The sequence below is a fragment of the Berghia stephanieae genome, chromosome 1 (genome assembly GCF_034508935.2).
Source record: "Berghia stephanieae isolate SIO BIC M18660-M18661 chromosome 1, UCSD_Bste_1.3, whole genome shotgun sequence".
Lineage (NCBI taxonomy): Eukaryota > Metazoa > Mollusca > Gastropoda > Nudibranchia > Aeolidiidae > Berghia > Berghia stephanieae.
The window spans coordinates 104,579,117-104,597,087 of record NC_088360.1 but is presented as its reverse complement, the minus strand read 5'-3'; the positions used below and the strand labels follow the sequence as shown (position 1 = coordinate 104,597,087).

Here is a 17,971-nt window from a genome sequence, read left to right as displayed (position 1 = left end):
GTAAAAAAATTGGAGATGTCTGGTGAATGCCCTATGTGCCTCAAGACCGGAAGAGGATTAAAGTAAGTAAGAAAGTATACAAAGAAAATTCTTTCGATGGATAATCATTGATATGCATTGTCAATGAATTCATGGTTCTTGACAAGTATGAATTTTAAAAGATACATAGAGATATAATTATAAACCGTTGATACATTGCTACTAAAAATGATTCTTGTCGATCATTTTTAACTTCCCTCCTTACCAGCCATTTTCAGGATTTCCCCCAAATCACACCAATCTAACACAGAAATAGATTTTTATCACTCAAACACAATAGCAGTACGTTCTTGCCATACATAATCTCTTTAGCAAAACATGCTCTACAACACACTGTTCATTTTCTTGAAATTGTAAGATGTACAAAAGATAGTTGAATAAGAATAATGTTGATTGTATCGTAACGAATGTGACGATTTTCCTATAGTTGGTAAGGAAGGGGTTAAGACAACATTATCATTTTTTCACCTTTATCACCCAATATGCAAAAGTTAATGCTCATGCAAATGTTACTGATTAAAACTCGAATAAATAAATTTAGATAATCAAATGCAATGGAAGCTTCAAATTTAATTTACGAAGAAAGATTATGTGAACGTTTCGGGATTCCCCTTTGTCAACAAAACACGATGGATGAAACTCTAGATGAATGAGAGATTATTGGAGAATAGCTTTGTTAATGTGAATATAAACCATTCTCCTATTGATAGTTCGAAGTTGACGTCACTCTGGTCTTTGTTATTGTTTTTTGCCTTCCGCGTTTTATGAGTAATTCTCACTAAATTGTATTAACCTGCCGATAAACGTTCATGGTTGCATATAGTTTGTGTGTTGGTCCGTTATACTTCCGGATTGCAATGTTGTGAACTCCTCAGCCAAGCGCATACTATCTATATCTTTCATTTATCTTTAGTGTTTCATTCATCGTGTTTTGATGACAAAGGGGAAACCCGAAACGTTCACAGTATCTTTATTCGTTAATTAAATTGAAGCTTCCATTTCAACTTGACTATCGTTGACGAACATGTTATGATATTGTACAGTATCTACAGACGGAAGCAATGCTTAATTAGCCTGTCGGTTAACCAGTTAACTGCCGTTACTCTGGAAAAAACATGTATTTTAAAATTTGACCAGAAAACTCGTCCTTCAAATGTCGATCGATTGAAATGACCCTTATCTTGACTAGATAAACTAGATGTCTTCCATCGGAAACAGCTCAGAAGAATTCTAAATATCCACTACCCAACCAAAATAAGAAACAAATCGCTGTTCATAAAATGGGAAGAAATAATGCTATCGATTCAAATTTTGGAAACAAGATAGAGACTATTTGGATATATTTTAAAGGGGAGACAGAAATATTCCAGCTTATAAGGCGATGACGCTAATCTTTAACCAAGCAGACATAACAAACACAAAGACAGACCCACAGCAAGCATAATATAGGAACTCGATGATAAATAAAGACCTCAAGCGCCTCGATGACACACAAGAACTGAGATACCAAAAGGATTTAGAACACCTGAGATCCATCGCAGCAGACCGATATTAGTGGAAAGAACTTACTCAACAAATCAGAGAAGCTGCCAAAGTATCCCAGTCCGAAGATTAGGAGGCGATCGGCAATAAGTCAAGTAATTTATCTAGACTTCGCGAAATCCCAGACTTGAGAGTTTTAAAAGAAAGTTGAGCTAAACGTGTTCAAAGCGCTTCACAGGGGGTCTCTGACCAACAGCAACAATTAACATGTAGGACGAGACATGACGCCTGGTAGGCGATATGACAATTTCTTTACCGACAGAGACAACGCTGTTAACGGCCAGGTACTCATTCATTTTACACGTGAGAGAATGTGAGAGAGGAGCCGTTTTCCAAGGACTCAGCAGCTATGCGCCGAGCAAGGCTCGAATCCAGGACCTTCCAATCCGAAAGAATGCGAGTGTCATACCACAAGACCACATAGCCACACGTATTTTTTTAAAAACTTTTTACCAATTCCATGAAGAGGGTCATTTAATTCGATCGCTATGATAAAAAGACAAGTTTTCTGGGAAACCTTTTACACATGTATTTGTCTGCTGTATGACAGTTACTTGGTTACGGGATTTTGTCAGAGAATTTGCGATTGAAACCAGATAATATATCTACTATCTGTCCCTGGAAGATGATGATCGTCGCCGTCGGGTTTTGGTGACGTTGTAGTAGATGATGCTGAGGAAGACCGATAGGTTTAGGACCTCGCTGGATGCTAGATTGACAAACATTGGGATGTCTTTTGTGATCACGGCAGTCGTGAACATTCGCACTGGAAATGATATAAGGACGAGCAAAATTATATGTATCGTAACGTTAAATAAATATATACATAAATAAAGGAATAATAAATAATTAAACAGATAAATAAAAAATTAAATATACTATATATATATATATATATATATATATATATATATATATATATATATATATATATATATATTATTTTTTTAAAATATTTACCACAATGTTTGAGACAGTCTACATTAATGTTTCAGGCTTAATTCGCCATCGTCAGGACTGGGTTGTTTTGTTGACTGTTGTTGTTTGTTGAAGTGGTCATATATTCATATAGAACAATTTTAGGGATTGAGCATGCTCCGCATATTTAGGTCTGATAACCGAAGCAATTACAAGCTTGAGTCAACGTGCACTCGTTTGTAGGTCTGATAACCCGATTTTTTATGGGTTTATTGTTGTTATGGAAATCTCGAAAAAATAAAAATAAAAATAAAATGACGCAAAACTTTGTCAATTACAACAATGTAAAACTAGGCCCATAAATGGCTTCGGATGTCAGACCTGCATATATCTTGAGTAAAGGTTGTTGTAAAGGACACAATATTCTGCATCGGTTTGAGAATGTTTCCGTTACAACAATGAGCCCATTACAATGTGGGTTATCAGACCTGCAAATAAGTAACACGTCACAATGTGCTAAATGTACTCTAAGTGATTCTAAGTGCTTTTAAACTTTCCAAGATTTTTCTACAGAGAAGACCTAACTATAATCTCTGTCATCTGTCTGGAATCTAGTAATATTTTATGTCTTTATTATTTTTGTTGTTGTTGGCTGAAGAAGGGTTTTGAGCCCGAAACGTTCCGTGTTTGGTTATTTTGTTCTTTTTTGAAGCTGTTATATTAATTTTGTTTATAAATATTAAGATACACCTACAGTGCTAATTTACAGTTTACTTTAACCCCTTAATGGCCGTAGGCTACTCTGGTACGACACGTATTTAAAACTTTGGTCAGAAAACTCCTCCTTCAAATACCGATCGATTTTAAAGACCTTCACTTTGGCAAAAAAATATCTCTCAAACCTGGGACTTTCAGGAAGTACGAGCTTTCTAGACAAATGATTAAATACGTGTCTTTTCAGAACACCCCAGTTAGATGCTTTATTTACCAGAGGAATGGTTAACCCACTTCATTTGTACGGCTATGTGATCTAGTGGTATGACACTCGCTTTCGGATCGGAAGGTCCTGGGTTCGAGCCTCACTCCTCGGCGCAGAGTTGACTCCTTGGAAATTTCGGCTCTTTACTCACATCCTCTCACCGTACCCATGTGTCAAATGAGTACCTGGCCGTTAAAAGCGTCGTCTCTGTCGAACATTTTTTTTGCAATATTACTTAACTGGCGTCATGTCATGTCTCGTCCTAAATATTAATTAAGTATTGCTGTTGGCCAGGAACCCATTGTAAAGCGCTTTGAGCACGTTTGGTGGATATTGCGCTATATAAAATCTCAATTGATTTATTTTCAATTTTATTTTGATATTTGTAAAACCATTATCTTACCAGCGGTATCGTAGCAAATCAAGAACCACGTGATCGAACTGAGCTGTCCTGGATCTCGCATAATTAGAATTTCGATAAGTTGCCTCATCTTGCTCCAGCACAGAAGCGGGGTCGTAAAATACTGAAGAAGAGGTAAATGTGTCAATGCATGACAAAATCAGTCGGAAGATTAAAATTTAGGATTTGCATTGGGGGGGGGGGGGTATTTTCTGGAAGAATATGCTCTCCAGAACATTTTAATCTTTATTTGGAGTAAATCGGGTGAGTTTTCATGAAGTTATGGTCAGATGTATGGGAAAGGTATCCAGCAAACTTTTTCAAATTTCATACTTTTTCAACTTGACTAGCTGTAAAAAATATTTAGAAAGTGAAATCAAGCTTTGATATTTCCCGGAGTTGTACAAAAAAGGTTGATTTAATCATTTATGATAAGAACTATTTTTGATAAAACCTTATAACTAAACTTGGCAATATCTCAGTTCAAACCTTTTCACCATCCGACTGATTATGTCATTCACTGTAACAAATAGTTCTGTACAATAGAGGATATTCTAGCACTAGCAGACTATATACCAATGCCTTTTTATAATTAAGTCTATTGTAACTTCAAATAAAGCCCCTGAAATAATTATTTTTTTTTTAACTTCAGCTCTTATATAGCGCGATACCACTAAAGGTGCTCAAGGCGCTTTACAAGGGGTCTATGACCAACAGCAACAAGTAACATGTAGAACGAGACATGACGCCTGTTAGGCGATTTTACACTAGTTTTCCTACAGAGACAATGCTGTTAACGGCCATGTACTCATTTATTTTACACCTGAGAACTGTGAGAGAATGTGAGTAAAGAACCTTTTTTCAAGGACTCAACTATGCGCCGAGCGAGGCTCGAACCCCAGGACCATCCGATCCAAAAGCGAGTGTCATACCACAAGACCACATAGCCACACAATGAAATACGTTCATGCAGAAAGTTTAATATAGCTGCCTCAGATATATAGAATGCATTATCGCCTATTTTAAGATCAATATGTTCAGAATCCGCTTTTGAGCAAAAATTTTCAAGCAATGCTTTCACGGAAATGCTTTTTTAGAATGTCCATTAAATATCTTTTTTATTTCATTTTAAATGGCGTGTGTTATTTTTGTGCCCTTTTTTTGAGCTGTGATTGGACTACAGGAAATGTACGATATAGATCAATTTCATTTTCATTGATATTTTATAATAATATACTTCAGTTCAACGACATATTCCAGACATTCGGATCATGTATTGTCATTGACGCAGAATCAAAAGTTCGTTTTTTTACTATTTCCTACAAAAATACACAAATGCTATCTAGGAAAACTAAGAATAGTGAGTGGAGCAGGCACTTATGTTGATAACAACAAGAAAAAAAAGTGAGTAGGAAAGTGCCAGAAGACAATAGAGAATAAAAATTTCGCGACGGCGATGGGGGTTCGAACCCGCGACTTTACTGGTACGACAACTCGCCTGGCCGGGGAGAGCGTGACTCTACCGTATGAGCGATCCACAATCGCGAATTTTTTATTCTCTATTGTCTTCTTGCACTTTCCGATCCTACTCACTTCATTTCTTGTTGTTGTCTAGGAAAACTAAGAAAAATAAATAGTTTTCATTAGCTTTTCTGGGTTGAATACTGGTAAAAACCCCGAAGATCTGACGATCTGGAATCAGAATTATAGAAATTATCGCTTTTTTTAAAATCACTCTCAACACTGGGATATCATTAGAGCTCAAGTTTGAGAGTTTTTGCCAAGAGGATCATGGGACAGCGTGGCTCAGCGGTATGGTCTTTGCTTCGTACCCGAAAGGTACCGAGTTCAACTACCCGTCGCGTTGTGTGGCTTTGAGCAAGTCACATAACCTTAGCTCATTTGCGGCGCTGCACTGCGGCTGACGCCTGGATGTTTCCAGTCTTCCCTTGGAATAAATCCAAAAGAAAAATTTTCCCTTTGGGATTAATAAAAGGAATTTTTTTTTAATTAATATTTTTTTTAATCTGTCGATATTTGAAGGACGAGTTCTTTGGCCAAATATTTTTATACGTGATTTATTTTTCTTCCCTAGTACGACAAAACTGTATACATATCGTCCAATTAAATTTAACTTACCATGACTGCCAACAAATGTATAAAGAGTGACATAGCGTTGGAGGAGTGGGGGTTCGGGGGGGGGGGTGGGTACATAAAAGGTCAAAAAAATACAAAACGGAGTATAAATCATGAGAGTGGATTCGACTTACCATGACAGCCAACATCATGGGAGTCAGTACATTGCTACAAATGTATAAAGCGTTACATAGATTTGGAGTAGTGGATGGGTGGGGAGGGGTGGGGGGGTTACACAAAGGGTGACATAAAACGAAACGGAGTATAAATCATGAGAGTGAATTCGACTTACCATGACAGCCACCATCATGGCCTCCGGAAGCCAGTACATTGCTACAAATGTATAAAGCGTTACATAGCTTGATGAGGTTAAAGAAAAGATGACATCAGTTCAAAAACTTTCTTGGGTTAGACGGTAGCCATCGTTAACTTACAGCCTGACACTGACCAAAAATGACGTCAAAATGCCAGACTTTTGTCACAAAAGAAAACAAATCGTGAATTGTATTCACTAGTTCAACCAATGGAACGACTTGTTTCCTTGCGCTCTACTAACGACAACTCACTAGACGCTACACAAACCCAAAAAATGACGTCAAACTGCCAGTCCTAGAGGGTTCTAGTGTCAGGCTATATGTTAACGATGGCTACAGTTAGACATGGATAAGAACTCGCTAAGTCATTCAAAGAACATGAGATAATTTATAAATCATAATAACCTTGGGTTAAAGCATACCATGGAATTGATCAATGTCAAAGGAAAAGAGAGGGTAATATCCTTTGCAGCGAAAGGGGATGAAACGGTCTTTGCTTCGTACCCGAAAGGTACCGAGTTCCATCACCCACCGCTGCACTGTGTGGCCTTGAGCAAGTCAGTCACCTGGCCCTAGCTCGAATTGCGCGCTGCACTGCGGCTGACGCCTGGATTATTTCAGTCTTCCCTTGGAATATACCCGAGAGACAAATTTCCCATGTGGGATGAATAGAGAGAATATTATTTTCATTTATTTATTTTATATAAAATTGAATGAAAATACTTATCTTAATAAGTAAATCTTAATAAGTAACTAATCGACACGGAGAAAATTCGATATCACACTTTTTCGGACAGAGACAATGCAGTTAACGACCAGCTACTCATTTTACACCTGAGTACCGTGAACAAAATGTGAGTAAAGAGCATTTTCCAATGACTCAAATATGCGCCCCCTTAGAAGACCGACACTCGCACCCTAGACCTTGGCATTCGAAGGTGAATGTCATACCGCATGTCCAACACAATAAACAAATATGAATACAACACCTTCGAAAAAGAACAAAATACCAAACACGGAACGTTTAGGGCTCAAAACCCTTCTTAAGCCAACAACAAAAAGCAATAAAATCATAAATTCATTACTAAATTCCAGATAGACGACAGAGATATTTTGTAGGTCTTCTCTGTAGAAAATTCTGAAGATTGTTGTGCGGCTATGTGGTCTAATAGTATGACACTCGCTTTCAGATCGGAAGTCCCTGGGTTTGAGCTTCGCTCGGCGTATAGTTGAGTCATTGGAAAGGGCTCTTTTTATACTCACATTCTCTCACCGTACTGAGGTGTAAAATGAGTACCTGGCCGTTAACAGTATTGTCTCAATCGAAAACAAATTGTAATATCGCCTAACAAGCGTCATGTTTCGTTCTACATATTACATGTTGCTGTTGATCAGGGACCCCTTGTAAAGCGCTTTGAGCACGTTTAGAGGATATTGAGCTATATAAATGCTCTAGATTTTTAGATATAATATATAATAAAAGGATACAGGGCAATGTAAGGGATGAGGTACACTTTGAACATGTTCCGGTAGTACAATAATATGGCCAGGAGCTGATAGTCTGTTGGGGAGAAATAGAAGCCACGTGATCGGATTATTCCATGGACCCTCTCCTTACCAACTATAGGAAAATCGTCACATTCGTTCCGATACAACCAACATTTTTTAAAATCAAATTTCTAAGGTATATCATTAACATTTAAAGAAAATGAACAGTGTTTTGTAGAGCATGTTTTGCTAAAGAAGTTATGTATGGCAAGAACAATTCTTCTATTGTGTTTGAGTGATAAAAAATATATTTTTGTGTTAGTTGGGTGTGACGTTTTGGGAAAAAAAAAAATAATAATAATAATATATATATATATATATATATATATATATATATATATATATATATATATATATATTTATGAGTGTTGGTGGGTACTTGTAGGTACGAAAGTGCTCGATAATGGTGGTTAGAGCTAATATAGAATGCAAATTTTATATATATATATATATATATATATATATATATATATATATATATATGTATATATATATATATATATATATGTATATATATATATATATTATGTATATGTATATATATATATATATATATATATATATATATATATATATATATATATATATATATATATATATATGCATGCAGGTCTGACATCCGAACCCACTTTTTGGGCATAGGTTAACATAGTTGTAATGGACAATGTTTTGCGTCACTTTTTAAAGACTTCCAATGCAACAATGAGTCCATTAGGATTTCGGTTATTAGATCTGCAAAAAAGTGTACGTCGATTAATATATATTAACATTTTCAAAATAAATTGAATTATAAAAGGATATAAAGAGTTGTCTTGAGAAAAAAATGTAACTCAATTATGTGTAGGTCTGATAAGCTAATTTTGTATGGGCATACTCTTAAACGTGCCGCTATGTGGTCCAGTGGTATGACACTCACTTTCGGATCGAAAGGTCCTAGGTTCGAGCCTTGCTCGGCGCATAATTGAGTCCTTGGAAAAGGCTCTTTACTCACATTCTCTCACCGTACTCGGGTGTAAAATAAGTACCTGACCGTTAACAGCGTTGTATTTGTCAGAAAAAAGTGTAATATCGCCTAACAGGCGTCATGTCACGTGATGCACGTGAAGTGTTGCTGTTGGTCAGGGACCCTTTGTAAAGGGCTTTGAGCACGTTTAGTGGATATTACTCTCTATAAAAGCTCAAGTTAAACCAACGTAGATTATTTGTACATTACAATAATGTTAAATCAGGCCCATAATTGCGTCTGGCTATCAGACCTTCAAACATAGGGACGTCGATTCAGAGCAAGTCAATCAATATTTTAATAAAATAGGATAGTATACTATAAAAATAATTGTTAAAAAGTAAAATTCCCTTTACTTTATTCATTCCACTGGGGAAATTTGTCTTTAAGGTCTTTTACAAGGGAAAACTGGAATAACCCAGGCGTCAGCCGCGGTGCAGCGCTGTAAAGTGAGCTAGGGCGATGTGACTTGATCAAGGCCACACCACACCACACAGCGCAGTGGGTATTCGAACTCGGTTCCTTTCGGATACGAAGCAAAGACCGTACCGCTGAGCCACGCTGCCCCCTATGGGAGACATGAGAAGACGTATGTTATGCTTTTTTGCAATTCAACAACGGAATATTGTATATTTGGCCTGGACCATCCGGTTCGAAGGTGCCATCAGCTTCTAATGATGCTCACACTACTTTGTGATGACGATATATCCAGGATGCAAATTTCGTATCTCACTCGTGCACTGTCGCAAACCGTAGCCATCGTTAACTTATAAACTGACAGTATGACCCACTAGAAATTATCCTTTGACATAATCTTTAAGTTTTTGCAGGGCCAAATGAGTTGTCGTACGTGGTGGTCAAGGAAACAAGTTATCCGATTGGTGGCTGAACTATTGAATACAACTCACGGTTTGTTTTCTTTTTGTGGCCAAAGACTTGTCTTTTGACGTAATTTTCCGGTCAGTGTCAGGCTATAAGTTAAACCGCCCGGAAACTTCGTGACAACACACCGTTCAACTAGATGCTCTGCGGATTCGGGCTCTTGACCTCAAGATGTACATATTGGACAGGTGCCAAGTCCATACTGAGCGTTCGGATTCAAAAGCAGCAGCAGTTTCTAATGGTGCTCACACTATTATGTTATGACGATCGATCCAATCAGCAAAGTCATTACCGCACTCGTGCACCGTCGCGAACCCGCCCGGAAGCTTCGTCACAACATAACGTTCAACCTGATGCTCTGCAGTTTCGGGTTCTATCCCACATCGGGTACATGTTGGACAGGTGGAAAGTCCCCACTGATGAGGCGATTTTGCCGTGAGGCAGGTTCTCGACTGAAGCCGATTTGCTACCACCCAGTGTCTCTTCTTACTGGTGGAGAAGCCTGACAACGTCTCACCTAGTTTTGAGAACCCCCGATTCAAAGGCGCATGTCATACCACAAGACCACATCATCATCCATCGTGGCCTGTGCTCTTGAGCACGTTGCCGGTCAGCTGTCTCCATGAAATCTGTGTTGCTTTTTAAGTCACATTTGGCCATTCTTAGGTTATTTAGATAAGTCATTCTTTATCTTCCTCTAGCTCTCTATCCTTCGATCATCCCAGATGTTACCAACTTTTCTATCCCGTCTCTTCTCCACACATGTCCCAGAAACCGTAACTGCCTCTTTCTGATGTTATCGATCAATATTCTTCCATTTCTCACCTTCTCCAACACTTCCTCGTTCGTACACCTGTCTGTCCATGATACCCTCAACATTCTTCTATACACCCACATCTCAAATGCCTCTAACCTCCTCGTACATTCTTTGTCAAGCGTCCACGTTTCACAACCGTATAAAAGGGTACTCATAATATATGTTTCTACTATTTTCATTCTGGTCTTCAAGTTTAGGTTGTTGTTTGACACAACTGGTCGCATTTTATGGAAAATGTTCTTTGCTATTGCTATTCTTTGTTTTATATTCTCTATGTCACGTGCGTCATGGGTGACGATAGTGCCTAAATATTTAAATTTCTTCACTTGTTTGATGGTCTCTCCTTTTGAATAGCGTATCGTGCTGTACTGAATCAAAAGCTTTGGAATAATCAATGAAGCATAGATAAAGTGATTTTTGTTCTTTGATTGACCGTTGCATTAATGTTTTCAATGTAAAGATTGCATTTACCGTACCCTTTTCTTTAACAAAACCAAACTGCTCGTCACTTATCTCTGGAGAGATCTTGCTCCTCATTCTTTTCATAAGTATTCTTAACATAATTTTTGTGGCCTGGCTCATTATGCTGATTGTTCTGTGTTGGTCACAGTCAATAGTACCTTGTTTTTTGGGTATCGTAATGAATACCGATTGTCTTAAGACATTAGGCAACTCACCCTTTTCATATAAGACATTAAAGGCTTTTGTCAGAATGTCTATTCCCAGATCGTTGAGGGCGTCAATCAATTCTATTGAGAAGCTATCTTGGTCTACAGCTTTCCCCTTTTTCATCTCTTTGCAAGCAGCTTCTATTTCTTCTCGCATAATATGGGGACCCGTATTCACAGTAGAGATTTCTTTATCCAAGCTCGTCCCTCTTTTGTCATCCGCGTATAGATCTTTTTATGTATACTGCCCAACGTTCCAAAATTTTGTTGTTGTCGATGAGTATATTACCGTTTGCGTCTTTAACGCATTTTCTTGCCACTCCTGGGCGTTTTCCACTTAGATCTTGTATTGACTGGTAGAATTGTTTGGTGTTAGATTGTTTTAGTCTTTCAATTCTGTGGCATTCATGTTCAATATAATCTTCCTTTGCTCTCTTTCACTCACGTTTTATAATCTTATTAGCTTCTTTATATTCATTGCTGTTGCGTTCTAGTTTCCGTCTTTCATTCATCAGTTTCAAGATCTTGTCATCCATCCACTTATGTTTTGGTTGGTGTTTTTTTTTTTCACAGATGGAATAGTTTCTCTTGCAGATTCTGTGATGCAGTTCGATACTTGATTCCAGTATTCATCTATGTTTATATCTGAGGTCAAGTTTTCCCTTTTTTCTTTCACGCATTCTTTGTAATCATTTTTTATTTGATGGTTAATCCTCAATAGCTCTAATTGCAGTTTTTGTTCCACTTTCTTTTTCTTTTTTTGTTTAAGTTTTTTTTTTAGCGTGGCCTTGACAGGTCTGTGGTCAGTATTACAATCTGCGCTTGGAATAGTTGTTGCGTTGCGTCTAATATTTCTGAATCGATGTTGGACCAGAATAAAGTCTATCAGATTTTTATAAAGGCCACCTGGGTTTATCCATGTCCACTTCTTTCTATCGCGGATTTTAAACCATGTATTGAAAATAGTAAGGTTTTCCAATCTGCACCAGTCGACAAGTCTTTCCCCTCTATCATTTTTGGTACCTAGTCCGTGGGAGCCAACGATATTTTCAACTCTCTCGTTACCAACCTTTGCATTGAAATCACCAATTATTAAACGAATTTCATCAGATTTACATTGTTTTAATGCTTGTTACATATCTTGATAGAATGTGTCAATTGTGTTTTCGTCACTGTCTGATGTCGGGGCGTATATTTGAATAATATTAACATTAAACGGGTTTCCTTTCAACTTTACTAAAATAACTCTTTCTGAGATTGCAACATGATCTAAATAGCACTTTGATGTTGATTTGTGTAAAAGAATTCCAACTCATTTTTCATGATGTTTTCCACCTGCATAGTACAATACAAAATCATCTTCTTTAAATACTCCTTCTCCCTTCCACTTCGTTAATGAGATTCCAAGGATGTTAATTTGGAACTTTTTCATTTCTTGAATATCGTTTTCAAATTTTCCTAAATGGTTTAATGTACGTATATTCCACGTGGCCAATGTGATTGTTTCATTTCGTACCAGTTTGAAACGTTCAACGTGTTCAGGACAGCTGATGTCCTGGGAAAGTTTGTTAGTGACGGTGGTTGCCTTCAGTCATTGTTATTAGTAGAATTTAAATTATTGCATTTAATTTGACTGAGTTGTTTTTGATTTTTTCTTTGGCTTCTCCTGGTTTTTGTTTTTGTTTCCTTCCACCTTTATTTCCTCTTTTTGTTATTTTTCTGTATGCCTTGAATAATTCAAAAGATCTCAAAATGTTCACTATTTCTAAATTCGGTGTATTATTAATTGTGTGCCGTATTGTACGTAGGTGTTAGGGTGAATAGTTATAACAATAATTAGGTGTTGTCATTTTCGATGTTCATCGTCAACCGTTGTAATAAGATTAAAATAGCTCACTGTTGTTTTTTCTTCTTAAAATCGTAAAACGTAAACAAAAACGGTCTCAATAGATGATAAAATCCTTGCAAAAATTTACAAAACTTTAAAATATTGCTAAATTAATTGTTTAAAATTCACGAAATTTCGTCAAAAGCAGCACAAAGTCATAAGAAATCCTCTGAATGTGAAATGAAATTCGTCCTATATAGAAATAACACTTAAAACAGCCGTAAAATGCAATAATTTTAAGAGCTCTGTGAAAAGCAGCCTTCCAGTAGTGCCGCGCTGAGGACCGGACCGAGGACCGGTCCCACGGTCTTTTAGCTGTGAACCGTGGTCCAGTCCCAAAGAGGAAGACCGCCGGCGGTCCTCACTTCTTATCACCTTTCAACGGTCTCGCGCCATACTACTTCCCCAGCGATTCGTTGCCTCGGTCCTTTGCCTATCTTCCACCAATCACCACCCATCCCACTTAATTAATCGCACCCACCCCCCTTTGCCATACACTAAACGACACAGACGACCATAGAGGCAGACGACCACCTCCCTCCACTCCGCAAACCGCCCTTTCGTGTGTGAGATGGGGGGAACAGGAGGCGCACGCCTTGGACGATTCCATTATACGGGGTAAATTTCAAAATTTACTACACCATAATGATCGCAATGACAATGATCTATGATGAAGGCATGACCCCTCTTCTCTAATGGGTTATTGTTTGAAATGTATGTGACTACTAAAGATGTGTGTGTGTGTGTGTGTGTGTGTGTGTGTGTGTGTCGAACCTAGCAAGTTGCAAGTCTGATTTTTTGTTTTCTTTTGTCCATCTCTTGTCGCCACTCCTTTCTATCGCATTGTTGTCATTTAAAATAATACAATAATATTAAAATTTCGTTTGGTGTTTTAACTAATCAAGTAATATGAGTTTCATTAGTTTCTTCCGTCCAAAAAAAACCAGTTATAACGTCTGTATTTTTAAAAGGTCCAATAGAATATTTGGGGACCCCGATAGCTCAGTTGATAGAGCACTCTCTTTATACGCAAAGGGCCAGAGATCGATCCCGGGTGCAGTCGATTTTTTTCTGAATCCCTGTCTACTCAGCAATGAATGGGTAGCTGAGTTTGTTAGATCTGGCGAAAAGTCACCATCGACCCCTCTTATCACCTCATCCACCCCCTCTTATTATAACTTCACGTCTCTCTCTTACTCTTCAATGCTCGCTGCCCTCTAATGTGTGTGTGTGTGTGGGGGGGGGGGGGGGGGGGTAGGAGTTGCGTGTGTGTATCAACGCCACGAACAACTCGATCAACGCCTTGGGCGATGCCATTATCTCCGTTAATGGGGATAAATTTCAAATTTTATTAAATTATCGAAGTAACAATGAAGTACGGTGAGCAAATAAAGAAGGCATCACCCCTCTTCTCTAATTAGGTTACAATTTGAAATGAGTGTGACTACTCCGTGTGTTTTACTCCTGTAGGCCACGGTTTTCATCGTGTAGCGGTCTTTAACGGTTCAAGAATGAACGGACCGGTCTAGAGACCGGTCCTTGCGGTCTTCATTTCCCAAGGACCGTAGGACCGTGGTCCTTAAGCTTGCCAAGGACCGCCCCGCACTACCTTCCAGCGCTGAACACATTATACCAATTAGACCACATAGCTGCATTGATTAATGTACAAAAGAAATTGTATCTGATACAACAAGGGACTGCGTGACTGCAGCGGTACGGTCTTTGTTTCGTACCCAAAAGGTACCGAGTTCGAGTTCGATCACCCGCCGCTGCGCTATGTGGCCTTTGAGGAAGTCACCTCGCTCTATCTCAATTTGCGGCGCTCCAATGCGGCTGACGCCTGGGTTATTCCAGTCTTCCATTTGGAATAGACCCTAAACAAATTTCCCCTATTTATTTATTCATCTATTTTTTATAACACTGGAACAAGGGGCAGTAATTTCTAATCTTGTATCAAATTAAGAGGATTAATATATGTGACTCTTCGACTCACGGGTTGGTTAAGATGAAAATTGAATTTATAGCCAGAAATATCAGAGTTGTGTTGAGTGTGTATGTTTTATTGAGGAGAATGACAACGATATTTTAGATTGCTGATGACAACCATTTATATTTTTGACCAGTTTAACATTTAATTCAGCTTTTAAGCATTTGGTTCATTCCGACATAATACTGTTTTGAGACGATGGGTCACATATACAAACTACAGGCAGAGATTTATCACACAAGTTGAATCAGTTGACTTCGTAAAAAAAAGTCCTTCAGAGCCATGTTGCCCATGGAGCCGGTGTTTATCCCGGTTTCTATAGCGTGAAATGGACAATAATAGCAATTGTTTGCTATCCTTTCGAAAGGACTCAAAATAGCTAAAGCATAATAATAGAAAAATTATATAGACCTACCTTGTAGAACCATAACAACATTCTCCATGTAAGTATGAAACGGATAACTCATGGCAAACTGGTAAGTCAGCATACTGGAATATCTGATTGGATCGGAAGAAAAAATAATATCCATTCATCATCATCATTATCATCATCATCACTATCGTCATCATCATTGCCTTTTTCACCCTGGGTCAGGGTGTAGGCCACAGACAAACAGTTTCCATCCTTCTGAGCTAACTTTTTTTTTTATCTCGTTCCTTGTCTCATTACTTTTTTCTGTATATCAGGTTCTTTCGATCGCCCAAAGTTTAAGGGGATTTTTTTTCTATTATGATGAACTTTCCAGGGAAGCGTCAGTTTTGAGGTTACAAAGGCTACCGATGGTTTCTATCCCCCCGACCCCAAAAGTGGTGGGAGGTTACGCTGTACAGCGCAACATCTTGAGATGTGTTTGCCTAGGCATTCCTTGAAGGACTAAAGACAATCCATTAAATAAACGTCTGATATGAACAGAAATCTTCAATGTTGTCCAAATTGAGAAAATAGAGGGTTGAATATTTTGCCTGCTCGATCCCTGGACCTTTGATCTAAAGGCGAGTGCCATACCACCACTTGACCACATGGCCACACAACAACTATGATCCAAGATCATAAAAATGTTGGTGAATTTAGGCAGCGTCAGAGAACCACAAGAACAAAATTCCAATACCCGCCTTATTTCACACGTTTAGTAAACAATAGTATATACTTTATTAATTTGATCAATTTTAAACTTTCACGAATCTATCAAGGTTTGTTCTAGAGTTTTAAAATGCTTCTATATGATGACAAATTGAATAAATAAACGCCTGACAAAAGATCAACGGTGAAAATATAAATTGAAAGAATACTGGGGATGTAGGAGCTTTTGGAATGTCTCCCGACAAAATCACCCTTTCTAAATAACATACTCACGCACTCATTTCTGCCACAACACTAAATAAAGAAATTCCCTCAGTAGATCTGGAAGTTAAGATGTTGTAGGATTGAGGGATCTTATCTATAAATGTGTTGAAGAGGACTGTGTAGCCTAAGATTACACACAGGGAGACCAGTGTGGACTGATCCTTTTCAGCATCAGACATCCTGCTGGAGTTTTAGAATTCAACACATCTCAGGGAGGAGTTCTCACTTCTTTGCTGTTTTACACAGATGCAAATGACGTCTTAAACCCGTTCTGTCTTTTGATACGTTTTACCATTTTCATTTTTATTCATTAATCATATACAGAGTTTGTGCAAGGTCCTGTTTACATTTTGATTTCAAATTTCCAAATGTTTGCATTATGTCTATCGATTATGAGAAGGATGCCAATTTAAAAAGGATGACATGATCCATTGTTGTGCACCAAAAAGCACTGTAAGAAATTCTTGTTTTTTTCTTGTACTTTTCTTTCTTGCTTTGTCTCTCACCTTTCATAGATGCACACTTGTTAGATCTTTTGTATGGAAATTCTAGAATTCTACACATTTTCTCCGAAAATCTATGAGTTGAAATAATTTTAGATCGGGATTTGGGCCAATATGTCGCGAGTCGTTTGAAGATTGTACGATTACTCTAGTTTATGCAGATCAAGAAGTTACATTATTATTATTAGGAATGCCGAGTCGATTTATTTCTGGTTTTCGCCTTTCGAATTCAATCTTTGACTCATTTTTCTGAAAATGATATTATACATTTGGATTGGAATTATAAATTGTTTTTTTTTCTTAACAACAAATATCGCTTCCAACCGATCATAAAGATAAAAATGTATAAATAATTTTTCAATTAAAAAAAGATGTTAACCCTTTGATTTACTTCTTTGTATATTATTTCTATTTTTAGATTGAAATTTCTAAAATGGAGTAATAAATAATAAATAAATTTCAATCTGTATAAATCGACGTGTACATATATGCAGGTCTGACACTCGAACCCACTTATGGGCCTAGTTTAACATTGTTGTAATGGACAACATTTTGCGTCATTACAATAATGAGCCCATAAGGAATTGGGTTATCAGACCTACAAGCACATCAGTATAAATGCACGGTTTCACACATCTATAAAAAAAGCAATCTTCCAAATTTAAATCTTATTGATTTTAAACGGTTCTGGGCGAGATCTGGGGGTTATTTTTGATAATTCTTTACCGTTTGATACAAATGGTCAACTTGTCGTCAATAAGGGTGCAAAGGTGAATGGAATCTTCTAGTGGAAATGTTGTTTCTATGAACGAACACATGTTGATGTCTGGAACAAATTGCCAAACACAATCATAAACGACTTATCCCCAAAATCATTTAGAGAGAGACACTCTAACTGTTTTATTAATAGTTCACTTGGTTTTGGTATTATACAATAGGCTTCAACATTCTTGACATCACTTCCCTCGTAATGACGCATAGTAACTTAGTAACTGGTTCTAA

At 37.6% G+C, this 17,971-nt stretch overlaps 1 protein-coding gene across 1 annotated transcript; it reads right to left on the bottom strand.

Annotated features, from left to right (window-relative positions):
* Positions 1-997: 997 nt before the first annotated feature.
* LOC144962648 (solute carrier family 66 member 3-like) lies at positions 998-16,857 on the bottom strand. Its single transcript, XM_078895756.1, has 6 exons — positions 16,476-16,857; positions 15,537-15,619; positions 7,817-7,889; positions 6,307-6,373; positions 3,882-4,002; positions 998-2,347 (listed from the first exon to the last, which is right to left on the bottom strand). Exons 1-6 carry the CDS (start codon positions 16,643-16,645, stop codon positions 2,190-2,192), a joined length of 672 nt encoding a protein of 223 aa, XP_078751882.1. The 5' UTR covers positions 16,646-16,857; the 3' UTR covers positions 998-2,189.
* Positions 16,858-17,971: the final 1,114 nt, after the last annotated feature.